The 26384-nt window shown below is 44.2% G+C and overlaps 1 protein-coding gene and 1 long non-coding RNA gene across 11 annotated transcripts in view; both read left to right on the top strand.

The window, feature by feature from the left end:
- LOC147913067 (uncharacterized) overlaps nt 1-26384 on the top strand; it is a 151020-nt gene that overhangs the window by 75843 nt on the left and 48793 nt on the right. The gene's annotated exons all lie outside the window — the stretch shown is intronic.
- The window catches only part of LOC147913068 (ral guanine nucleotide dissociation stimulator-like), a 66742-nt gene continuing 48003 nt past the window's right edge, over nt 7646-26384 (top strand). For 2 of the 10 annotated variants that reach the window (XM_087419687.1, XM_087419688.1), the window contains exons 1-4: nt 16080-22967; nt 24295-24611; nt 25381-25560; nt 25968-26067. In XM_087419687.1, coding sequence (XP_087275813.1) covers nt 26033-26067 — 35 coding nt within the window. In that variant the 5' untranslated portion in view covers nt 16080-22967; nt 24295-24611; nt 25381-25560; nt 25968-26032. The other 8 variants (XR_015549067.1, XM_087419682.1, XR_015549068.1 and 5 more) reach the window with 6 other exon arrangements.

The raw sequence follows: 26384 nt of genomic DNA, 5'->3' as shown, positions 1-26384 counted from the left end.
TGCATGCAAAATATTCAAAGAACCAGTCAAACGCTGCAACAAGAAAACAAACTCCACAAATTAAAATAAATAGACCAAAATATGAATAGACAAGTTACCAAAAATATATATATACATGGGAAATAAGCAAATATAAATTTCTCAACAACAAGAAATTATTGGAAAATAAAATCCATTGTGCATCAAGAAAAAGCAAACTAAAACACCAATGAGATATTCTACTCTTCTAGTAGAATAGCTAAAAACCAAAAACTGACAATACCAATTACTGGTGAGGATGTGGGACAATAGGAAATCTCATTCATTGCTCATGGGAATACACACAGTATAACCTCTTAAGAAGACATCTTGCTAATTCTTGTGAAGCTAAGTATAGTGTCACTATATGGTTCACCAATTGTGCACCAGTGTATATCTCCAACTACCATGAAAATATACATCCACACACAGACCCCTAAGAACATCTAAAAAGCAATTTTATTCACAATGGCCAAAACCTAGAAGGAACCATGATATCCTTTAACAGGTGAATGACACCCAAGTGTGGGACACTGGGTGAAGATACTTGAGGCACACATGGGCTACAGGCACAGGGTAAGGGAACACACAAGTTCGGACAGGGGCTAGAGGAATAGTAAATGAAAACACTGGTTGTCTAGATGGGCTGGAGGCACAGAGAACGTACACAAACACGAGCTGGCGTGGGCTGAAGCATAGCGGACAGGCACACTCAGGGATGGAAAGGGATGCAGACACAAGGAGAGAGACATGTGAGGTCTGGTATAAAATGTGGGCACAGGAGATAGAGACACTCGAGGAAAGATACGCGCTGCAAGTACGTGAGAGAATGACATTAGTTGTCTGACATGGGTTTTAGAGAGATGGGATGGAGACACATATGGGTTGGCATGGGCTACAGGAACAAGGAATGGAGACTTTTGAGAGGTGGTATGGACAGAGGGGAGAGAAAAACTTGACAACACAAAAGGTCAGACATGGGCTGCAATCATATGAGATGGTGACACTGGACAGAAGATATGAGCTTCAGGTAGAGGGATGGAGACACACGAAGGCTGACATCGTTGCAGGCTCATGGGCTGGAGATCCTATGGGGCAGACATGGCTTGCAGCACAGAGTTTAGAAATACACTAGGGAAGACAAGAGATACCAGCTACATCTGTGCTTAGAAGGCAATGGTGTGTAGCCTTAAATGAATGTATGAGTATGGAAGAAAGACAGGAAATCCACAATCTCAGCTTCTGTCTCAAGAATTAAAAGAGAATAACACTGGAAAAAATACAGAATGGAAACAATAATAAAGATAAGAATCAATGAAATAGAAAAATACTAAAGAAACAAAGGCTAAAAGTTATTTTTAAAATAATAATAAAGTTAATAAACCACTAGCAAAACTGATTAAGGAAAAAAAAAGAAATGAAACACAGATGACCAGTATCAGAAATCAAATAAGAAGTATTCTCTACAGAATGCTTAGATCTTAACGAGATACACCATTTTGTGAAATACTTAGGACTGTGAATTAGACAACAAAGGTCAAAATTCACTTTATAAAAAACCAATATACTGAAACTGACACAAAAAATAGCACTAAATAGGAAAACTCACATATCTACTAAATAAATTAAATTGTTAAAACGTCAAGCCAACTAAACAACAAACACTTTCCACAAGCAAAACTCTAGGTCTGGGACTATTAACTATTCCAGACAATAGAGGGAGGAAGGAAGGAAAGGTTCAGATCTAGATTAGACTGAACACAAAACTAATAGAGATTTTATTCACGTTGAATACAGTACAAAGATGATTCTTTACCACACAGGACCTCTGAAGTCACCTTTCCACTATACTACCTAATAAAATGACCTAGAGAAGAACTGGAGAAATAAAGCACAAAACGTATTAAATATTTTTAACACAGTAAAGAAACTTAGGTTATCTAAACTGAAGAGGAAAATGTTAATAGGTGACAATTACCATCTTCAATGTATGATTAAGTCCAGAGAAGGCTAAATTTAAAAAGTGGATATAAAGTGAAAATTATTTAAATAACACAAAGAAAAATTTTATTATATGGCAACATAATATAGCAGACAATCAACCAATCAACAAGAAAACAATTAATGTAGATCATTGATTAGAGATATTAATAATCAACAGAACTGGTTTCTGGAGGTTGTGGAGTCTTTGTCCCTGGAAACTTCTCAGAAACAAACATTAAGCCATTTGTCCTAGATAGACTTTAGACCTTCTCTTGCTGGGGCTCAAGACCCATTCAAGTTTCTTCTGTAATTTTAATCTACTGCTAAATTAAATGAGAGAAGGCATGGTGAGGTCAAATATGAGTGTGCTCTGGGGAGTTCCTTAGAGGAGTGGTAGAGAAACAGTAAACACACCTGGGATGCCGTAGGGTTCTGAGAAGCAGAGCAATCAAACTATGTATAGGGCTTGAGACATATTAGGACCTCAGTAAATAACCATTGTTATCAGTAATAATTCATTTCCAATAGTGTAGATAAAGTTTGCCCTTCTGTCAAAAAAACTTACTCAAAATCAAAACAGCATGGTACTTGTACAAAAACAGACACACAGATCAATGGAACAGAATTGAAAACCCAGAAATAAAACCACACATATATGGACAGCTAATTTTCGACAAAGGTGCTAAGAACATACAATGGAGAAAGGAAAGTCTCTTCAATAAATGGTGTTGGGAAAACTGGACAGCCACATGCAAAAGAATGAAAGTGGACCATCTACTATTGCCATTAACAAAAATTAACTCAAAATGGATCAAAGACCTGAAGGTGAGACCCGAAACTATAAAACTCATAGAAGAAAATATAGGCAACACACTATTTGACATTGGTTATAAAGGAATCTTTTCGGATGACATGCCTACCCAGACTAGGGAAACTAAAGAAAAAATAAACAAGTGGGACTTTATCAGATTAAAGAGCTTCTATAAGACAAACGAAACCAGAATCAAGATGAACAGACAAACCACCAGCTGGGAGGGAATATTTGCAAAACATACATCTGACAAGGGATTGATCTCAATAATATAGAAAGAACTGACACAACTGAACAACAGAGAAACAAACAACTCAATCAAAAAATGGGCAGAGGAAATGAACAGACACTTCTCCAAAGAAGATATACAGATGGCCAATAGGCACATGAAAAGATGTTCAACATCACTAATCATCAGAGAAATGCAAATCAAAACAACACTAAGATACCACCTCACGCCCGGTAGAATGTCTATAATCACCAAGACAAAAAACAAGTGTTGGAGAGGATGTGGAGAAACAGGAACTCTCATACACAGCTGGTGGGAATGCAAACTGGTGCAGCCTCTATGGAAAACGGTATGGAGACTCCTCAAAGACTTAAAAATAGGGCCGGCCCCGTGGCTTAGCGGTTAAGTGCGCGCGCTCTGATGCTGGCGGCCCGGGTTCGGATCCCGGGGGCGCCCCGAGGCACCACTTCTCCATCCAGCGCGAGGCCGAGTCCCACGTACAGCAACTAGAAGGATGTGAACCTATGACGTACAACTATCTACTGGGACTTTGGGGGGAAGAACTGAATAAATAAAAATCTTTAAAAAGACTTAAAAATAGAGATGCCCTATGACTCAGCCATCCCACTACTGGGAATCTATCCAACAAACCTGAAATCAACAATCCAAAGAGGCTTATACACCCCTATGTTCATTGCAGCATTATTCACCATAGCCAAGAAGTGGAAGCAACCTATGTGTCCCTCGACTGACGATTGGACTAAGAAAATGTGGTATATATATACAATGGAATACTACTCAGCCATAAAAAAAAGACAAAATCGTCCCATTTGCAACAACATGGATGGGCCTGGAGCGTATTATGTTAAGTGAAATAAGCCAGAAAGAGAAAGACAAACACTGTATGATCTCACTCATATGTGGAATATAAACCAACACGTGGACAGAGAAAACTGGACTGTGGTTACCAGGGGCAGTGGGGGTGGGGAGTGGGCACAAGGGGTGAAGGGAGTCATATATATGGTGATGGACAAACAAAAATGCACAACCCAAAATTTCACAATGTTAAAAACCATTAAAACATCAATAAAAAAAATAAATTAAAAAAAAAGAAAAAATCTTACTCAAAAATGCCTTAATTGACTGAAGATTAAATAATCAAAGCTGGCTTTGTTTTTAATATTCTTTCCTAGCCAGGTAGGGGTCGACGGAAGCAAGCAAAGGAATTGGGTGACACTTAGGAGAGTCACAAACCCTGAACTCAGAGTAATGTTTGCTTTAGCCCCTGAAAATTCAGGAGCCTCTAGATCCAAATGCCAACACATTCAAGTTGTTGGTGAATCTTGATTAAGCTTTTGATAGTTCTGGCTGTCTGCTCAAGCAAAGCATCCTTTGAAACCTAGGGCTTCTAAGCCGGTGGTTCTCAAGTGTGGCTGGTCAGCAGCATCACTTGGAAATGGTCAGAGACGTAAATTCTTGGGTCCCCCCATCCTATTAGATCACAAATTCTTGGATGGGCTCAGCATTCTGTGTTGTAGGGGACCTCCACACAGTTCTAATGCACACTGGAGTTCGAGAACCCCTGTCTTAGGAGAAGCCAGTCCTAGGTACAACATAGGGTTAGCAAGGATTCCTCTCTCACGAGGGCTTCTCCTGAGGCCCCATGGACAAAATAAGGATTCCCCTTTATGGCCATAGGAAGAACTATCGGCTCAACTCCAGGCAGCTTTCTTCAGGAATTTTTCCAATATGACCAGGACCTCTGAAATTTGGATTCAAAAAAGAAAAATATAGGGCCGGCTCCGTGGCTTAGCGGTTAGGTGCGCGCGCTCTGATGCTGGCGGCCCGGGTTCGGATCCCGGGCACGCCCCAAGGCACCACTTCTCCGTCCAACCCGGGGCCGAGTCCCACGTACAGCAACTAGAAGGATGTGAACCTACGACATACAACTATCTACTGGGGCTTTGGGGGGAAAAAATGAATAAATAAAATCTTAAAAAAAAAAAGAAAAATATATAAAAAATTGGTTCAACGTTCAAGAAATTTTCCTGCTTCAGATTGAGGGTGGAGAAGTAGCTGAAATAGAGAAATTTTTCCCAGAACACTGATCTATCATTTCTTGATGGAAACCACTGAGTTCCTTCAGTGGAACTAAACAGTGACCAGGAAGGTTATGGTTAGTCTGATGTGTTAGAGGAGAAAGAAGCACAAAGATAAACAAACAAACAAACAGGAGAGAGGGAGAGTAAGGAAGGGAGATAGACACAGCGACCATCAGTCAGAGGTAGTGAGAGGCGGGGGAAAGGAATAGAAGATGCAGAGGGAGAGAAGCAGGTGCCGCTCGGTAGGAAACATACCTGTTGACACTGTGCACGTGTGGCTTTCATAGACAGGTGTAAGGTTTCTAAAAAGCAAAGAAAATAAAAACAAATCCATCCAATTTAGTAATTTGTCCTAAATATTAATTGATCAGGTCTGATCACGCTGATGTCTTCCTTCTCCTTTATTTCATCCATGTCTCAAATTCCATGTCCTGCCCTTGTCTAAGGCTTCAGAAACACACCGCAATTCAAACTGTCACAAGGTGGACTGTTTAAATCATTTCAACTTCTTCCTTGCCCTTCTGCACATAATAGATGCCCTACAGTGTTAGCTCACCTTTCGGTGCCTTTCAAAAAAATTTAAAAAACTTTATTCTTAAAAGTAGAGTTTTAGATTTACAGATAATTGAACAGATAGTACATAGAGCTCCATACACCCCCCACACTGCCCCTCCTCTCTCTCCCAAGCCCCATCTCCCCTATTATTAACACCTTGCATTAGTGTGATACGTTTGTTATAATGAATGAACAATATTGAAACGTTGTTATGAACTACAGTCCCTAGTTTAAGGGTCACTCTTTCCGTTGTACAGTTCCATGGGTTTTGACACACATATAGTGACATGTAGCCACCATTATGTACAGAACAGTCTCACTACCCTAAAAATCCTCTGAGCATCAGATTAGCTCTTAATGGCTTGTTAAAATATTAACAATTGTCAGAATAACTTAAATTTTTACGAGGAAAAATGTTCCACAGGTGCTAACTTTTGTTAGTCTCACTATTAGAAAAAATGAAAAAAATGAATCCCCATATAAATAGCATAAATCATAGAATTTTAAAGATAAAAAGGATCTTGAAGATCAGGAAATCCCATTTTCTTCAAGACCCTGCCCTCAGTCTCTCAGCTGTCTGTGTCATTTATCTGCCGACTCCGCTGAGGAGAAAGAAAGAAATTGATAAAGAAAAACAAAGCCAAAAACAAATTTTGGTTCTAAGCAGTCCTCTTGAGCCCAATTTAGTCAAGCATGGATTTGTTTTTATTGCCTATTTGCATCAGGAACATAATTACTAACTAGAACCTAATTTGAGAATATTCATTATGAATGAAAGATGTCATATCTAAGAACAGAATGGAACTCACTGAGGTTTTACTCTTGGGACATTTGTAGGATTAAGTCAGGACACACTGTGAGAGTGATAAATAAGTTCTCTATATTTTTCTTCTCCAAGACCATGGATTTCAGCCACACTTTATACCCATGTACTTTGCAATAATGAAAAACAATTAAACAATGACCTTGAATATTTTGCCCTCAGATTCATTAGTCTTTAAAATATAAATTGAGCAATTTAAATCTAGATGAGTGAAAGACTATGGAGATTTCTAGAATGTCATGTTAGGTCCTTTAGAAGTGAAGAATTGACCTTATAAAGCATTTCTATTCCTTCTTATACCTTGACAATAGTGCTACTGTGACTCTGTTTTGAAGTGGATAATGGCGGGCTTTACTTCAATTTCCACCTTTTTTTTTTTAAGTACGTTTACTCAGTATTTCTCAGTCTCTTGAAAACTTTTATCATTAAGCTCAATCTTCATTTAAATCACCAGACCTATTTGATGAAGGCGACATGAACATTTACTTGCAAACTCCTCAGAAAATTACTAATTTAACTTTTACTTTGGACGATCCATTGTAGACCTCAAACTGGATTTCCCAGGCCCCTCAAAATGGCTCATAACTATGTGTTTGTACATTTATCTGGGAAGATATTATCTAAGGGTAATTGTTCTTCCCAAATGCTTTCTTTACCTCAAACAACAATACTTCCAAACTTTTAATTTGTACATTTATCTGGGAAGATATTATCTAAGGGTAATTGTTCTTCCCAAATGCTTTCTTTACCTCAAACAACAATACTTCCAAACTTTTAATGAAAATGTGGCCAGTTTGGTGAAAACCAAGTGACTTGTTTGTTTTAGCATGCCAATGAGATTAAGAAAATAAGTATTTTAATTATCCTTATTGGTTTTAAAAATCAGAAATGAAAACAAACTTCTTTGTCCAAAGACATTTCTGCAAGTGAAATCATCTGAAAAACTGACAGCTAGCCTCCCGTTTTAACCACTCAACCATAAGAAATGTAATATGGTGGGCAAACACTTGAGCGTTGTCACCTGCACGAGTCCCCAGCGCTGTTTCCCCATCAGGGCCACAGATCACGGGTAGGAGCCAGCAGAGGGGAGACAGCTGTGCCCTCAGCATCCTTGCTTCCTGGATCAGAACTCGGTCCCAGCTGCTCGCTGTCTAGTCTTCCGGGGAAGCAGAGAATTCTTCTGGGGACATGACACACACCGGGTGTTAAGGATGTCATCATTCTTTTTAAAACAAATGTTAGATCGTGTGACATGCTTCTCAGGACAGGAGAAGCCACCTCAAGAGAAGGCAGATCTTCTCCAGGAGCTGACGGTCATCCAGGGAGAGCAGAGTCAAGGGCTGCAGAGCGCCAGCCCGCTCTGCTCTCCGTCTCAGGGACACCGTGGTCCCCATCCCCCTACCCCTCCTGGCGCCCCCCCAGCGGTTCCCATTGTATCCTTGGAGGCCCGCGCATGCGCAGAACCGGGGCTGGGAGCAGCAGAGGGGCCGGCGAGCTGGAGAGCCCTGGGCCGCACACTGGAGGCGGAGGGTCTGGTGCGGAGGTGGCAGCCACACTGGTTTGTGTAGGGGCTTTGGCGGGATCCTTCCTCCAAGACTTTCAGCGCTGGGGAGCTCTCCTTTCTGCAGTGTGGAGGAGCGCTGGGCAGGAGGCGGCGCGGAGGTAGGCGGTAGGCCGTGGGCGGCGGGCACAGCGTAGAGATCTCCGCGCAGAAGGCGGGAGCGCGGTGTCCGGGGCGGCAGATGGGGTCGGGGGCCGGGGCTGCTGGCGGGCTGCCCCAGGCGGGGGACCCCAACCTCTGGAGGAGCAGAGGAGCGCCGCCTGGCCCGCCGGTCCCTCTGCCTTGGCGGGGCCCCACCCAGCAGAGGTGCAGGGGGCGGCAGGGAGTCGCCTGCCCTCTGCGCGCATCCTTGAGTTCGCGCCCCCCCCACCTGGTCTAGGCCAGGTCGCGACATCCCCGGGTGAACACTTTCCTTCAGAAGATGGATTGTGGTCTGCGATCCTCTGCCTGACTCAGCTCAGGCTATTGGGCTCCTCATTGCGTTCTTGAAACAAATAAAGGTTCCTACTTCCTTGGGACCACTTTTATAGAAAAGCCTGATCCCATTAATGGTTTCTGATAATTGACTCTATATTTGCAAGGCGAACTTTGAAGCCTGTGAATTGTTGTAAACTGCATTTAATGAAAGGAATTTTAACAATCTTTGGTACAAATTATGTAACTTCCTAATAATAACTCACCTTCTGTTAACATAGATTGATGACTGATCAATTGATGATTGATATAATGTGTACGGAATTTTAGTTTCAGTCGAAAAAATTTTCTTGGCAGTTGGTGCTAAAATTAAAATCCGATAAGGAGGAGGTTTTTTTTTTTTTTTTAAAGATTTTATTTATTCATTTTTTTCCCCCCAAAGCCCCAGCAGATAGTTGTATGTCATAGGTTCACATCCTTCTAGTTGCTGTACGTGGGACTCGGCCTCGTGCTGGACGGAGAAGTGGTGCCTTGGGGCGCGCCCGGGATCCGAACCCGGGCCGCCAGCATTAGAGCGCGCGCACTTAACCGCTAAGCCACGGAGCCGGCCCAAGGAGGAGGTTTTTAGAAGCAGTATGTAGTGTGTGTTTTGTCTCCGTACTCAGAATTGTAAGAATTTAGATTTGGAAAGCCCATAGAAAAAGAACTTTGAAATTTTGATTTGACTGTCAAGGTGAAAGGTCCAAAGGCCAAATATGGTAGGATTTCATTTATATGATATTCTAGAAAAGACAAACCATAGGAAAAGACAACAGATCATTAGTTGTCATTAAAGATTTAGTTAATCATTTAGTTTAATAGTTTAATCATTAGTTTTAATATTTCTGATTAAAAATATACATTTTAATGATAGCATCCTAATTATGCTTTTGGATGAGACCAGAAGTTAATAACCTATTAAATTCTGCAGTAGGAACAAATGACATGTTGGTTATTGGTGTCTTTGAAACGTAAGTATTGGCGGTAATGAAATTTTTAAATAAGCTTTTTTGGATTCTGAACTACTGATTTTTTTATTAGATCCTGTTAGACACGGCATATTACAAGTTTCAAAAGGCTCTTTTTTTTTTTTTTTTTAAAGATTTTATTTATTCAGTTTTTTCCCCCCAAAGCCCCAGTAGATAGTTGTATGTCATAGGTTCACATCCTTCTAGTTGCTGTACGTGGGACTCGGCCTCACGTTGGACGGAGAAGTGGTGCCTCGGGGCGCTCCCGGGATCCGAACCCGGGCCGCCAGCATCAGAGCGCGCGCACTTAACCGCTAAGCCACGGAGCCGGCCCAAAAGGCTCTTTAAAGTAGCAGACTGAAGCTATTAAATTATAATGTAAGATCTTGATGAAACAGGCAAAAATACAAAAAGCCATTCATCATTTTATCTTTGTTAACATATCAAGTAAATCTTACCATATACGTGAATGACTTTGGGCTAGACAGACCTGAACTTGACAAGATGGACTCATTAGTATGGTGAACTTGTTTTGGAATGTTAAAGTGGGAGAAGATATATGTTTTACCTGAGGGTGACCCAAGTCAATATGGTGGGTTTAGCTGCTTATATGCTCTTTCTGAGTTACGATCTTGATTAAAAAGCTGGTCATAAACATTCCAAGAAATTTGGACCATTCTATGTATCAATATATTAAGATGTCTTATTTCTCTGATAGTTTCTGATTTCAGGGTGTCTGGGAAAAACAGTTTCTCAACATAGGTACTTTGGAATATAATTTTTGATTGTTGACTTATTGAATCATAGAATTGTTGAGTTGGAAATAATATTAGTGATTGTAGAACTTAACCTCTTCATTTTCCAGGAAATGGAAAGTAAGGTTTCTTAAGTCGTCCATAGTCTGACTGCTACTTTAGTGGCAGAGTTGAAACTAAATGTTCAGATGCTTGTCTCCAGATTCCTAGTACAGTGCTCTCTGTGCTACATACTATTAAGTAGACAAACCAATGAGTTACCTTCCCAAATCATATATGTAGCCATCAGGGTTAATTCTTTCCCTTATGCATTTTTTTCCTTTCTTTTTTAAATAACTACTAACCACAATTAATTCATTCCCCTACCATGTTTAAGGACTATCCTTGTATGTGTCTCCTCCAGCACACCTGTGAAGGACTACCTAGAATGGACACCTGCCTGTGAGTGGACTGCTGGGCCAGAGGCTGATGTGCATCTGTAACTTGACGAGCTGCAGCCAAATCATCCTCTGAAGTTTTAACAATTTCCATTCCCGCCAACAATGTCTGAGTCATCCTTGCCTTAGGAATTGTCAGATGGGCATTGTTAGATTTTTAAATTTTTGCCAATCTGATGAGTGAGAAATGATGTATTATTTGTTTTCCTCCTTGTACAACTGTTTTCACAAATGCACAGAGCTGTGCAACTACCAAAATTGAGATACAGAACAGTTCCAGCACCCAGAACTCCTTGAGCTGCTCTTTTGTAGTCAACTCTTCTCCCACCCTTAACCCCTGGTGGTTAATGATCTGTTGTCTTTCCCTATGGTTTGTCTTTTCTAGAATATCCTATAAATGGAATCCTACAGTATTTGGCCTTTTGAGTGTGGTTTCTTTCATGTAGCACAACACATTTATTTGAGTGTTCATCCGTGTTGTTGCCTGTGTCAGCAGTTCTTTCTGTTTTATTGCTGCATGTAGTATCTATTGTATGAATGTACCACGGTTTATCCATCCACCCGTTGAAGGATATTTGAGTTATTTTCAGTTTTGTCTTTTTTGACTATGAATAAAACTGCTATAGATCTTTGCAAACAAGTTTCTGTGAGAACATATCTTCTCTTGGGTAAGCACATAGAATTGGAATTGCTGGTTCATATAGTATGTGTATGTTTAACTTTATTTTAAAAACTGCTTGTGTAGCAAAGTCTTGGCCCACAAAGATGTCCTAATCCCTGGAACCTGGGAATACATTAGTTTACTTGGCAAAGGTGAATTAAATTTGCAGATGGAAGTAAGGTTGCTAATCAACTGACTTTAAAATAGGGAGCTTATCCTGGCTTATCCAGGTGGGCCCAGTGCATCACAAAGGCCCTTAAAGGGGAAAGAGAAGCAGTCGAGTAGAAAAAAGATGCAACAAGGGAAGCAGGGCCAGAGAGATGCCCAGTTCTTGGTTTTGAGGGTGGAGGAGGGGGGCCATAGGCTAAGGAATGTGGTGGTCTCTAGAAGCTTGAAAAGGCTAGGAAATGGATTAAACTGTAGAGTCCCCCAAAAAGAACCTAGCTCTGCCAACACCTTGATTTTAGTCCAAGGAGACCCGTGTCAGACTGTTAACCTACAGAACTGGAAAACAATAAATCTGAGTTGTTTTAAGCCATGAAATTTGTGCTAATTTGTTACAGCAGCATAACAAACTCCACTTGAAAGCTGTTTTCCAAAGAGGCTGAACTACTTTGTGTTCCCACCAGCAATGTAGGAGTGTTCCAGTTACTTTCCATCCTCATTAACACTTGGTATGTTCATCCTCTTTAATTCTAGTCATTCTAATAGGTACATAGCGGTATCTCAATGTGGTTTTTATGTACATTTTTTGCACGATTAATGACGTTGAGCATCTTTTCATGTGCTTATTGGCCATCTGTGTATCTTCTTTGGTGAAGTGTCCAAATCTGTGCCCATTTTAAACTTGGATTTTCTTATTGCCAAGTTTTGAGAGTTCTTTATAGTCCTGTCAGATATGTGATTTGCAAAGGTCTTCTCCCAGTCTGTGGCTTGCCTTCTCCATCCTCTCACCAGTGTCTTTGGAAGGTCTGTGTAATGTAACTCGAGAGGCTCCACATGACATTATTTTCCTTCGTTGAGAAACAGAGTGAGGTTGGAGCACCTGAGTCCAATCAGACGTTGATCAGAGTTGGGGCTGGGTCTCACTTTTAGTAAACCCAGCCCTTCCGCTTTCCCCGGTTCCTGTTTGCTGTGCTCCTCTTCCCTGCACAGGGGTCTGGTTCTCAGTCTGGTAGATCTCTGTCTCCTCAGGTTTGGGAGCCCACAGAAAATTCAGCTACTCCCTTCAGGCATCTCAGTGCAGCTCTGCAGCCTCCTACCTTACATCGCTTCACAATATGGCAAATTCCCTGATGGTCAGACTAGCAGTATATTTGACTTAGGCCACTTCCACCACTTCTGGAGGTTTCACTTTGGTTTGTGGAAGCTTGTGGCCTAGCTCCCCAGATTCCTATGTGGCACCAAAACTTAGCACAGGTGCTGTGAGGAAGAGCAGTTGTGTGTCTGAAAGCCCTCAGGTTTCCTCTGCCACACCAGTCCTGCAGAATCAGTACAAATTTGGCTAGTTTCTCTTTTCTCTAGCAGAGGCTCTGACTGAGCAAGTCAGATCCTCAGCAACCACACAGAATCAGAAAACGCATGCAGGGGAAAGAAAGGTAAAAATCCTTGCTCACATAAAAGAGTTGTTCTTCTTTCTGGAATTTTAGTTGGTTGGTTCTGAAGTTGTCTGATGCTCTAAAAATATAATTTATCTGGCTTTGTCCAGTTTTGCAGCAAGAGTGCTTTCCTGTCCTAGTCTCCTCTAAAACAGAAGTTCCCTTGTCATTAGTTTTTAACTCCATCTGTTATACATTGTCAATATTATTATTGTTTGGTAAAGTCATGCTTTCAATGATTTATTCAGATGTTTACATTTTTTTATCCTCACGATCCATTTTTACCTCTTACCGTTTCTTCTTCTATCAATTTCTTTCTTCTTAAAGTACATTCTTTTGTACTTTTTAAGTTTTTTCCTTGAGGAATATTTGCCCTGGGCTAACATCTGTGCCAATCTTCCTTTATTTTGTATGTGGGTCACCACCATGGCATGGCTCATGAGTGGTGTATGTCCACACCTGGGATCCAAACCCACGAACCCAGGCCTTGGAAGCAGAGTTTGATGAACTTAAACCACTACACCAGGTGGCCAGACCCCTTAAAGTACATTCTTTAGAAGTTCCTTAATGAGCATTTGTTGGTGGTAATACTCTTAGTAAATGTTTGCATAAAAATATCTTTAAGTCACCCTAGTTCTTGAGATATGGTTTGATTGGATGTACACTGAAAGTTATTTTCTCTCTGTACCTTGAATATTTAATCCAACTCTCTCTTGCCTTCCATTGTTAAGAAATGTATCATAGGTCTAAATGTAAGTCTCTGTAAGTGTTCTGTCCCTCTGTGGGGCTTTGAATATCTTCTCTTGTATTTGGTGTTCTTTGGTTTCCCTGGATGAATCTGACACTAGATTTTTTTTTTTTAATTGTGCTTGAGATGTGTTCAGCTGCCTGAATCTAGGATAGAAGTCTTTTATCAATTCTGGAAATTTCTTTTTGTGTGTGTGTGTGTGTGGAAGATCAGCCCTGAGCTAACATCCATGCTAATCCTCCTCTTTTTACTGAGGAAGACTGGCTCTGAGCTAACATCTATTGCCAATCCTCCTTCTTTTTTTTTCCCCCAAAGCTGCAGTAGATAGTTGTATGTCATAGTTGCACATCCTTCTAGTAGGTGTATGTGGGACGCCGCCACAGCATGGCCGGAGAAGCGGTGCATTGGTGCTCGCCCAGGATCCGAACCCGGGCCATCAGCAGCAGAGCGCGTGCACCTAACCACTAAGCCATGGGGCTGGCCCTGGAAATTTCTGTTATTATGTCTGAATATTCCTTTAAATCATATATATATTTATATTATTTGTGAATAGCTTCTGTTGGAATATGAATGTCTTTTGTGTTGTGTCTTAGAGGAGGAGAGTTCAGTAGGGGAAGGTCACTCTGCCGTGATGCTGACGTCACTCTCTTCTATATATTTATATTATATTATATAATACACATACTTATGTTATTTATACACGTTCAATATATATTCATTAACTATATATTAATTCAATATATTATTCAATATAATGACTTATTCAAAAAAATGTACATATCTTATTTCTTTATATGATCCTGTACTTGACCAAACTCAAGCCAGGCTCCATTGAGCCCTCTTCTTGACTAGGCCTCAATCTTGGCCAATTATAACTATGGCCTCTCAGCGCAAGTCATTTCAGCCCCACACACACACACACATTATAGGACTTAAATGCTGACATAGTTTCTAACAGCTCAAATCCACATCCTTAGGATGACCCCTGCCCCCTAAAAGTGCCTGCCTGAGAAAGCTCAAGGCAGCCAAAAGAATTGACTGTTTGTTCTGGCCAACACTCAATCATTGTCCCCTGACATCCCTTTCTTAGGGCATTTACCCAAAAGTGCTGACAACTGTGAATATTTCCTCTGTCCTTTTGAATTGTATAGAGCCATTCATTGAGATGAGGACAGGGTGTCTGTCTCCCAGACTCTGTGAGAGGAGAGAAGTGAAACTTTGATCATTTCCAACCAGCAGACTTGACTGGCCAGATGAAACTGCCCCTTACCAACACTCTGTAACTTTTCCTTCCATGACTCTACTGAGCCCCTGCTCACCCCTCTGCCTGCTCCCTCTTTCTCCTTTTCAAATGCCCAGTCACCTCTGTACAAATCAAATTGAGTTCAGGTCACCCTGTTCCCTTTTCCCTATTGCAGTGGTATTTTACTGATTAAAATCTGTCCTGACCTCTTTAACTAGAGCCTGGCTTTGTGTATACTCTACGTTTAACACACAGATAATCTCATGCATATGCGTATATATGTATATACCAACATAACCATGGGCCCTCCAGGACCAGTTCAACTGACCCCATCTTATCAACAGAGTAGTTAAGAGTTTTCTTTCAGGAACTGAGACCCCTAGTCCAGTTCAGGCCAGTTGAGACCACCAGCTCATCAACTAGGCCTGCGCAAATGCTTGATAAGTGACATTTTTGACATCAAGGAGCTAAAAGCTCCATCCTCAGATCATCGTAACACTGCCAATTTCTGAACACACATCCGATGAAGAGTCACGAAGCTTGACTTTGCTTGTGCAGATCATCAATTACCTCACTTCTCCTTACTTCCAATCATCTACCTCCACATGTCAGACCACCCTGCCCTTCATCCCATAAATTATGCCCCAAGCCCTGGATCAGGGAGACAGATCTGAGACAGACACATGCGCCCTGTCTCCTTGCAGATAAATATCACAAAGTAAAGCTACAATTCTTTCCCCAAAGGCTGATGCCAGAATAATTGGCTTTTTTAATATGCATTGGGAAAGAGAACCCCAATATTGTGCAGTAACATCAATACATATATATACACTTAATGGATGTTTTGTCTTTTTTTTTTCTTTGCTGAGGAGGATTCACCCTGAGCTAACATCTGTGCCAGTCTTCCTCTATTTTGTATGTGACTTGCCACCACAGCCTGGCCACTGATGAGGTCCATGCCCAGGAACTGAACCTGGGCTGCTGAAGTGGAGTTCTCTTAACCACTAGGCCATGGGACCAGCCCATGTCTAATTGTTTTTTTTTTTTTTTAAAGATTTTATTTATTCAGTTTTTCCCCCCAAAGCCCCAGTAGATAGTTGTATGTCATAGGTTCACATCCTTCTAGTTGCTGTACGTGGGACTCGGCCTCACGTTGGACGGAGAAGTGGTGCCTCGGGGCGCGCCCGGGATCCGAACCCGGGCCGCCAGCATCAGAGCACACGCACTTAACCGCTAAGCCACGGAGCCGGCCCCCTAATTGTTTTGAAGATGTTACTAGATATGCAATTGAAGTTTCACTATGATCTCTGGATTTCCTTGCTGCTCCTTTAGTCCTTCACTTCAGTGTATGTGTTTCTTGCTCCATTTTTCATGCTAGAGGAATTCTTCAAATATCAAGTGGTCCTTGGCTACCCATTCATATTTCTGTGATGAGAAGAAAACAGCTGAGTAGGATCTCTGTGGGCCTAATGGGGGCTGTGTCTGTCTGGACTCAGTGTTTCTTCAGGGATCTTGAGTGTTGAACTAGTAACAGGCAAACACTGTTGGTGCCCCTGCTGATCTGTAACAACATACTTATTCTATGCATTCCCACAATGACAGACATCGTCTGAACACATGGAAATGCTGACAACACACCCACACCCACATACACACTATTTGCAAATGACCATCAGCATTCAGACTGTAAACTACACCTGATAATGCACACTGATACTCAGAACATACACACAAACTCACACACATACAGACCACTCACTTTTTCAGAGCTCACAGTGACTTGAACTCTCTAAACACACACAAACATCAACAAAACACACCTTCACATAGATGCCATAATAGCCGTGCACCCTGTGACCATACAGAATTGCTGAACACACACACTGCCACACAACAAGGAACATGGCTGTGCACATGTGGGCTTGATCAGGGGGTTTTTCACACCTCAGCATCAACATGGACACCCCAGGGTGAGAGGGAGAGGCAGAGGGCACAGGGAGAAAATGTTGGGAGCAGTCAGGAGACACTTGCATAAAGCAAATGTGATACCTGAAAAGCTGGTTGCTAAATGACATATGACTCAAAGCTATGAGGAGCCAAGAGGATCTGAAATGGTACAAAGGAGGTGACTGATACAAACCTGTCACAAGATATTTAAATGTAAGGAACAGTGATATTTCAAAAGGCACTGAGGAGAGTGCATCAAAGCTTAGATATAATTCCAAACAATGAATGACGTGGAATTCTGGCCAAGGAACAGCCATTATTGCTGTTAAAATTCCTGTTTAAATGTTTCTTATAAAATTATAGAAATACTCATTGAAAAATGACAAATATTCATTGATTTAAAACATTTAAAACATTTCAGGGTAAAATAACTGCAGGTTCCACTTTTATTGAGTAGCTTTCCTTGGGCAGCTAGAAAAGCAGGACAAAGCACACAGAACAGCTGTGTGAAGGGTCAGAGAACATCCTGTGCAGGTAGGACTTGGGGGTCTATAATCTCTGAGACGAGGGAAGCAGAAGATTGTGAGCACCAGCTCCATGAGGCTTCTCCCCTAAGGCATTTGCTATTTCAACAGTGAGAGACGAGAGTCTAAGCAGAAAGAGGAGGAAAAATGAACTGAGATTTGGTTCCAGCCAAGTCCAGTAACTTCTGCTTCCAGTCAGATGTGGTAAAGGCAGAGCAACAATTAAACGTTGATTTAATAAATACTGTATGTTTGAAAACACCAAAGAGATGTGGAAGCAAACAGGACTAGATGAAATAAAATTTCAAAAAAAGAAGAGCCTTTTAAGGTGAGATTGCCAGACAAGCCCTCACCCAGGGGAATTTGCTGAATCTGGACTCTGATAATCAGACTTGTGTTACCAGAAGACAATAGGAAGTATAATCTGTCATAATTGATCTATGTTAGCTTTTTAATATCACAAGCTTTGGCTTAATTTTTGTTGCCTCGACTAGAAGACTCTGTGAAGGGAAGAACATTGTACCATTTGCCACATGATCTGCAGAACATTCTTCAGTTTGGGCTGTATGACTTCTATAAATATTTGTTAATTTTTGGTTTCATGAACGCTATGGACTAAATGTCTATGTAGCTCAATTTCATATGTTAAAATCCTAATCAACGACATGATAGTATTTGGAAGTGGGGCCGTAAGGAGTTAATTAGGTTAGGTGAGGCCATGCATGTGAAGCCCCAGTGATGGGATTAGTGTCCTTGTAAGGAGATGGAGGGCCAGAACTCTCTCTGCCAGATGAGAGTAGAGCAAGGAGCTGTCCTTCTGCAAAACAGGAAGGGAGCTCTCACCAAAAGCAAATCAGCTGGAATCCAGATCTTGAACATCCTAGTCTTCAGAACTGTGAGGAATGTATTTCTGTTGTTAAAAGTGCCCAGTCTAGGGATGGCCCAGTGGTGCAGTGGCTAAGTGTGTGTGCTCCACTTCAGCAGCCCGAGGGTTTGCAGGTTTGGATTCCGGGTGAGCACTGATGCACTCTTGTCAAGCGATGCTGTAGCGGCGTCCCATATAACAGTAGATTAAGATGGGCACAGATGTTAGCCCAGGGCCAATCTTCCTCAGCAAAAAGAGGAACAAAGTACATGAGTAGAAATTTCCTCAAAGAAGATCTGCAAATAACCAATAAGCATATGAAAAGATGCTCATCATCAGTAATCATTAGGGAAATGCAAATCAGAAACAGTGAGAGACCACCTCACATTCTTCTATCAAAAAAAAAAAAAAGATGGCATCTATCAAAAAAAAAAAGGAAGAAGAAGAAGAAGAAAATGAATAGAACCAGTGTTGGTCAAGATGTGGAGAAGTTGGAACCCTTGTGCACTGTCTTGGGAAGATAAAATATATAGTTGCTGTAGAAATCAGTATAACAATTCCAAAAAAAAATTAAAAATATATAGGACCCAGCAATTCCAATTCTGGGTATATATGCCCCCAAAGAGTTGAAAGCATATTCTTCAAAACATATTTCAACACCCATATTCATAGCATCATTATTCATAATAGCTAAAACATAGAAGCCACCCAAGTATTGTAACCGAGGAGGGGCTCACTGCCCAATGCACCCCTTAAGCCAACCATGAGATACCTGCTGTTGTAGAAGGGAAAAAGCTTTATTACGAGGTTGGCCAGCAGGGAGACAGGAGACAAAGGTTAAATCCTTCTCCCCAATGGGCAGTTGAAAGGGTTCTTTAAGGGCAAAGGAGTGGGTGCGGGAGGTTGGGGGCGGTCCTACACGTTTTGTTCAAGAAGATTTTCATGTTCTGTCATACATCCCACGTTCAAAAGGCAGTGTCCTTAACATGATTGGCAGGGGAGTTCTCGGTCCCCTACATCATCCTCCAGTCACTTGACTCAAACAGCAGTGACGGTTTGAGTCTTGCCAGCCGTCTTGTGGTCTCACTGGTTCAAACCAGTTGAAACTTGCTCAAGGAGGAAAAACGGAGTTTCTGAAAAACAACTCATGGCCCAAGACTAGATCCTTAGTAAATATATGGAACGTGGCTTAAGAAAGTAGTCTCCAGGGGACCGTTGATAAAAGTCTGGTTGGGGCCCCATTTTATTTTGGGCTTGGTTTTGGGCCTGGCTAGGGTATCTGTCCAGGGATGTATGGATATGCAAAATGTGGTATATACATAAAATGGCATATTATTCATCCTTAACAAAGGAAGGAAAGTCTAAGATATGGCACACCATGGATGAACCTTCAGGATATTACTCTAAATGAAATAAGCCAGTTACAAAAATACAACCTTGTGTGATTTCCCTTCTATGAGGTTCCTGAAATCGCTAGATTCAGAGAGACAGAAAGTAGAATGGTGTTTGCCAGGGGCTGGGAGGAGGAGGAATGGGGGGTTATTCATTAACGGGTATAGAGTTTCAGTTTTGTAGGATGAAAAGACTTCTAAAGATGGATCGTGGTGATGATTGCACAGCAATATTAATGTCTTCAATACACTTAAAACATACTTAATGTATCGATGGGGCTGATGACTTGTCCTGGCCGAGCACATGCTTGTGCTGTTGCACATCTTACCCCTCACTGTACAGTTGGGAAACTAGCCCAGAAAGAGGCAAGTACTGGCCCAGACCACAGGAGGTAGTCAGGGTCCCAAAGACTAGACAGAGCTCCAGCTTCCTTGGCCAAGGCTCCGCCCCTTCCCTCAGCTCTCCTTTGGTAATGAGAGGCATTAAGATCTTAGGGGATTGCTGCCCACCCCTCTCCATATGGGGTCATTTTCCTCTCCTCATCATCACATGTGCACAGGCACCCCCACTCACGCTGACTTCTCATGTGGGGGCCATGGAGGTGCAGTCAAGAAAGAGCTGACCCGGAGGAAGTGACAAGAGGCAGGGGGAGAGAGATTGGAGGCAGCTCTCCCAGGGGACCATGGCATTCCTTCTCCTAGATACATGCCTGGGGGCCCAAAGATGGGCAGAGGAATCCCTAAGGTTCCTAGGTTTCTGCCTGTTCCAGACCCATCCCTGGCCAAGCCTGGGGAGCACAGGACTGGGGTCCTGCAGTCCACCTCTGTGGGCACCCAGAACTGTGATGAGTGCATCTCCCCTTGTGTAGGCATTGGGAACAGGAGAGAAGACCTCAGTGAGGGTCCTCCTGTATAAAGTGGAGTGCATCCAGCAGGTGACTCCAAGTGTTCCATGCACTCACAACGTGTCTGTTGGACTAGGTTCTCTGTTGATGACCTACTGTGTTCTGAAATGCTGAGAAAATGCTTTCCACCCACTTGAGATCATTTAGAACTGAGGAGACATGGGGGCTTGGGTGGATGAGAACTGGGGATAAGGAAGAAGATGCCAGAGCACTGGACACCAAGTCTAGAGATGAGGGAGAAGACCAGTTCTTGTTGGACCCTCGGGGTCCTCATCTGGAGACAGGGGGGAGTCATTGTCCTGGTTGAGGTTGGATGCCTCAGGAATGAAGAAGACACCTGGTGGGGGACAGCAAGATGGGAAAGGTAAGCTCCCGAGATTCACCCCACTCTCTCGAAGGCGACAGGTCCTGCTCCTTTACCTCTGGGACCCTGGAGAGCCTCTGCCTTGAGGATATCTGAGGAATGGTTCCCTTCTATTTGGTGGAGTTTTGGTGAGGGCTGCAGTGCTAGTGCTGGCCACCAGGGGGCGGGCAGCCTCTTGTGTCAGTGGTGGCAAGTTAAATTTTGTTTTTATTTTTTTCAGTTGTATTGAGATATACTTGATATACAGCACTATGCAAGTTAACATTGCTGTGTGGTACATTTGAAAGTTGCTAAGAAAGTAGATCCTAAAACTTCTCATCACCAGGAAAAAATCTTTTATTTCTGTTTGGTGAGTGATGTTAACTAAACTTATTTTGGTAACCATTACATAATATATATATACATCAAGTCCTTTCCTTCTGCTGTAAACCTGGAATTTACACGGTGTCCACTGAACTTTACTTGACCTCCTGGAGCAGAGAAGAGTCAAGCAGAGGTCTTTCTGGCTGTCCCCCTGCCTCAGAAACAACTTGTACCTCCTATTACTAGTGTTCATCTCCACAATCAAAGTTGGTCAGAAGCAGGGGGAGGGGTGCAAGATCTCCCCATGTACTCATTCAGCAGCCGTGCAATGAGCACTCACCCTGTGCCAGGTGCCCTGGTGGGCCAAAGTGCTGAATGAAAATGACCAAGTGGTCCCTGTCTGCCAGGAGATCACAGTCCAGAGGGGAAATGGACAAAAGCAAAGACATGAGAAAGAAAAGAGCAAGTGCTGTAGAGAAACACAGCAGGGGGCTGTGAGGAAGGGTTGGGTGTCATTGGGTAGGAGGGTCTGAAAGACCTCACTAGGGTGACATTTGTTGGGACCAGAATGACAAGAGGGAGTCAGCCCTGCACAAGTCTGGGAGCAGTGTGTCAGGGAGATGGCACCACTGGTCCTGAGTCTCACAGGCAGAAGTGAGTTTGGCCAGCGGACGTTAGAAATGTGACCAGTGTGGCTGGAGGGAGCCTGTGAAGAGAGAACAGGAGCTGGGGTGGAAGATAGGGCCAGGGCCTGGTAGGCTGTGTCAGTTACCTTTCCCTCTCTGACTTCATTGCCCCTAACCTTGCATTTCAAAACTACAAATGTTGACTATCTCGCAATTTGTGTGGATCAGCAATCAGGCACGTTTTAGCTGGGTGCCTCTGCCTCAGTGAGTTGAACAGGTTGGTGCTGTGGCCTCAACTGTGGCTTGACGGGGGGGAGGACTAGCCCCCAAGGTCACTCTCAGCTTTCAGGGTTCAGTTTGGACTGAGAGCCTGAGTTCCTTTCTATCTGTTGGCCTGGGCACTCCCGTGCTTCTCTCCTCTATAGGCCTTCACATTGGGCAGCCCCAAAACACTGGTATTTGATTCCTCAGTTACAGAGATTCGACAGAGTGAGAGGGAGAGATGGAACATGAGAGAGGGAGTAAGAGGAAGTGAGAGACTTGTGTAGTTAAAATTTAGACAAGACATCCCATTGCTTTGGCTGTTATTATGTTCAGAAGCCAGTTACTAACCACTTAGTGGTTCCATGGGGATGTGTATACCATGGGTGGGGCTTACTGGGTACCACTGTGGAGGCTGCCCACCTCATAGGCCAAGATGAGGCACTTGGGTCTCATTCTCCATAAAACAGGAAACAATTGAATGGTGTAATGCCACAGGATGGCAGTATCTAAATTTCCATTAGTTTCAACCCCCTCATCATGCTGACCTGAAAATGAGACCAAGTTGGAAGCGACTGTTCCAATATCACATTGCTAGAACCCAGGCCTGTTTTGAGTGGTGTTCTGTGCTACATGTCACCCCTTCTTGTTATTCTTCCATCTCTAATTTTGTGCCTTAAGTACATGTGACACCAGCCCACAGGGGTAATAGATATTATCTCATATACACCGGGTGACATCCCTAGGAAGTATATTCTAGCCTGATTCCCCTGGTGTAGGTTTGGAGACTGGGGAGGACCTGAGAGGCACAGGGACTATCCCAGGATGAAGAACTGGTAAGTTAAAGGAGGTCTGCATTCATCTCTGTCTCCTCAAAGCTAGGACCTGGGTTAGGTTTCTAGGGAGCTGTGGCTAGGGATGTGTAGGCTCCTTGTGTACAGTTCAGGAAGTGACATGAGAGAGGAGGGTGAGCAGCCCAGGCTCTGGGGGCAGCTCTGGAGAAGTCTGATTGAGGTAAGGGGCCCAGGTATAGGAATCTTGAAAAATGACCTCATCTACTTAGTCCTAGGCCTCAACAGATCTTTGACCTCTGGTAACCAGGCACCCACAGCCCCCCATCCAGCTCACTTGACTGGAGACTGTCAAGAGGCAAAAATGTTTTGTTGTTTTATCCCAACTTTTGGAGGATCTGGGCTCAAAAAAGCCCAGAAAGAGAACCTTTTTGATTGTTGCCGGCATTGGCTCAGCCCTCATTCCTGACGCCTCTGGGTGTCTGACAGGAGGCAGTGAAGGGTAACATGGGGCAGCCCAGGAAAGGTTAGTGCAGGCCAGGACACAACTGTGATCCCACCTGATCAACCCCAAAATCCAGGCCCCTCATCGTGTGTTTGTGTGTTATTGTGTGTCTGTGTGGAGTGGGGAAGGCAGGGTATGTGGGGCAGGTCATTCCTGGGCAGGAGCTTGTTGTTAGGTGTCGGAAGCCTGGCGGGTCTGTCACGTTCATTACCAGGTCATGGCTGGCAGCATGAGAAGGTAAGCTCCTCAAGTCGTATGTTATTGAGCCCTAGAGGTTTCATCTCCTTCCCTCCTTGACAAGAGTTCTTTGCCAGGATGCCCTCTGTGCCTGAACTGAGGAGCAGACTTTCTCTTGGGGGTTGGCCCCAGTGGCAGTGTGCAGGCAGCCCCTGATTCCCTCTGGCCCAGCTCCCTGGCAGTCTTTGCAGAACTCCACTCAGGAGGTCATCGAGTAGCTGCCCAATGGTTTCAACTCCACCAACTCACTAGACAAGGGGCAGGTGCATGAGGCCACCCACACCATCCAGTGCTGCTCTGAGATGAGAGCAGGAGCAGAGGGCCTCCACACTCAGGACCTTGAGATGATGGGATTGGACCAGAACTAGGGTGGGACCAGACAGGGGCTGTCTCTTTTTCAAGCTAAGGGGGATGTATATGCAAGTAACCTTGCCTGGTTCAGAGCTGAACTGCCGTGACCCTCTTACCCTTGTCTGGTGTGAGCTTCTGGAGGCCACTGAGGCAGAGCCAGAGGGTAAGGGGGACTGCAGCCTGGGTATTCCTGGAAAGGAAGTGGGATCTTTCCTGTGTTTAGAAGGACACATGGAAAGTCAGCTATGTGAGTGAACCTTTGTCTTTATCTCGCTCCAGCTCCAGCTGCAGAGCTCCAGCCAGCAGCAGAAGCAGAGCAGTGGGCAGTGGTGGAGGTAGAGCTGGCTCCAGCTCCATTGACACCACCCTCTCTAGCGCTGGAGCCAGCATCCCCTCCATCAGCGGCATTGGAGCTGGAGCAAGGGCCAACATCAGCTCCAGCAGGAGTGGGAGCTGCTGAGCTGGAGTCACCTGGACCATCATTTCTAGTGGGAAGTCCATCTCCATTTGTGGCTGTTAAGGAGCGTGAGAAGAAGCCTAACCTCACGGCCTTCTCTCCTAAACTGGTGGTGGAGCAGTTGACGGTGATGGATGTGGTGAGCAGCTGGGCTCTCAGGGCAGTGTGGGGTAGGCCTTCCCTCTGCCATCAGTGCCCCAGACCTCATCCAGACTCCTATGATCTGGGCCCGAATCCTGGCTCCACCCCTTACCAACCATACGACCTGGGCAACTTTCTGAACCCCAAACATTTGCTGTCCACCTGCAGACCGTAGAGGTGGACACTAACAGGACCTGCTGCACAGAGTGGCTGTGCTAGCTCCATGAGGTAGAAGAGACGGAAGGGTGAGCAGGGCCTGGCACATCAGTGGGGGAGGGGAACTCACTGTGTGCAGCCAGGTCTCTGGTGGCCCAACCGTCTGCTCAAGAGGCTCAACAGCCTCAGGACTTATTAGAAACCTGATGTGTACTCCACTACAAGGGAGACAGACAAGGCCCGTGGTTGTAGCTGCCACCGGGGAATGTGCATCAGAATGTGGAGTGGGACCAGAGGGGGGATCAGTGTGTTGGAAGGTGCCCCCTTGGGAGAAGCCGAGCTGAGCCACCGTCTGGAGCTTGGAGTTAGCCAGGATGGGCTGGATGCAAATGCCCCTCTCCCTTCCCTGCCAGTATTGGGTCCTGGTTCATCCTGTGCTGGGTGTCCTCGGTGGACAGAGAAGAAAAGCCAGGGACTCTCACAAGGCTCAGGCCACATCCTGAGCTTCCTGAGCTCCAGCTCTAAATTGTGACCCGTGTGTGGGACTTTGTGGGCTTGGGACACAGAGCTGGGGTGTGGCAATGCTGGGTGACACTCCCCCTGTTCCCCAGGAGCTCTTCCAGAAGGTGGTGCCCTCTCAGTGCCTGGGCTCCACCTGGGGCAAGAGGAACAAGCCCGGCCATGAGCACCTGGCACCCACCGTCCGGGCCACTCTCGACCACTTCAGAAGGGTAGCCAGCCTCGTCATCACCACCTACCTTGGGGACCCGAGCATGATGGCCCAGGACAGGGTGAGGGTGGTGGTGTGCTGGATCCAGGTGGCCCAGGTGTGCTGTGGGAGGCCCAGTGGAGCCCCTCTCTGGAGCCTTAGGAACTGCCTCCACCGTTATCACCTCCCAGGATTGAAGTGTGTGGTCTGAGCCCCTGCAAGTCCCTAGGCCCTTCCTGCCAGGGGCACGTTGAACTTGACTCCAGGTCCCAGTGCGAGGATGCTCACTTCCTACCTGGCTCTCTCCCTGGGTTGAGCTAAAATCCTCCTCCCTGTGAGTGTTACACTTTGGGTCCTAAATGTACCCTTCTGGGACTCCCTGAGCATCTGTCTCATCCAAGAGAGGAGATTTAAATAGAAGGGGACTGGAACTAGAGCAAGCAGGGCTCCAGCGCCCCACCTCACAACTCATTCCCTTCCCTTCCCCAGGAGTGGGAGAGCCTGAAGAACTCCTCGCTCTGCACTGTCATCTCTGCTCTGCAGAAAACATCCATATGCCACCTGAAGAACACATGGAGGAAGTTTCCTGGTGGGTAGGCCTCTCTCCATAGGAGGACCAGGGTGGATGGGGGATTTCCTGTATGTCTGCCATTGGCCCTTCAGTCAGGTGGCAACTCCTGGGAGGCAGCAAATGCTTGGGACAGGGCCTGGGCCTCGGCGGTGGGTCTCTAAGTCTTCCGGTGTCCTTAGTGCACCAATTCTGCTTCAGGACTCGGTTTCCCTAAATACCAGGTACTGGATTGAGCCACATTGGAGATTTTTAAGTGTTTATAGCAACAGAACTCTATGCCCAGTTGAAACTCAAAGTGGTCAAAAGAGAGCTGCTCTGTATAGCTGGGAAATGGA

The sequence above is a fragment of the Ceratotherium simum genome, chromosome 30 (assembly GCF_057802395.1).
Source record: "Ceratotherium simum simum isolate JZ-2026a chromosome 30, ASM5780239v1, whole genome shotgun sequence".
NCBI classification, from domain to species: Eukaryota; Metazoa; Chordata; class Mammalia; order Perissodactyla; family Rhinocerotidae; genus Ceratotherium; species Ceratotherium simum.
The sequence above is the reverse complement of the archived record's forward strand: the minus strand, read 5'-3'. Positions and strand labels throughout refer to the sequence as shown.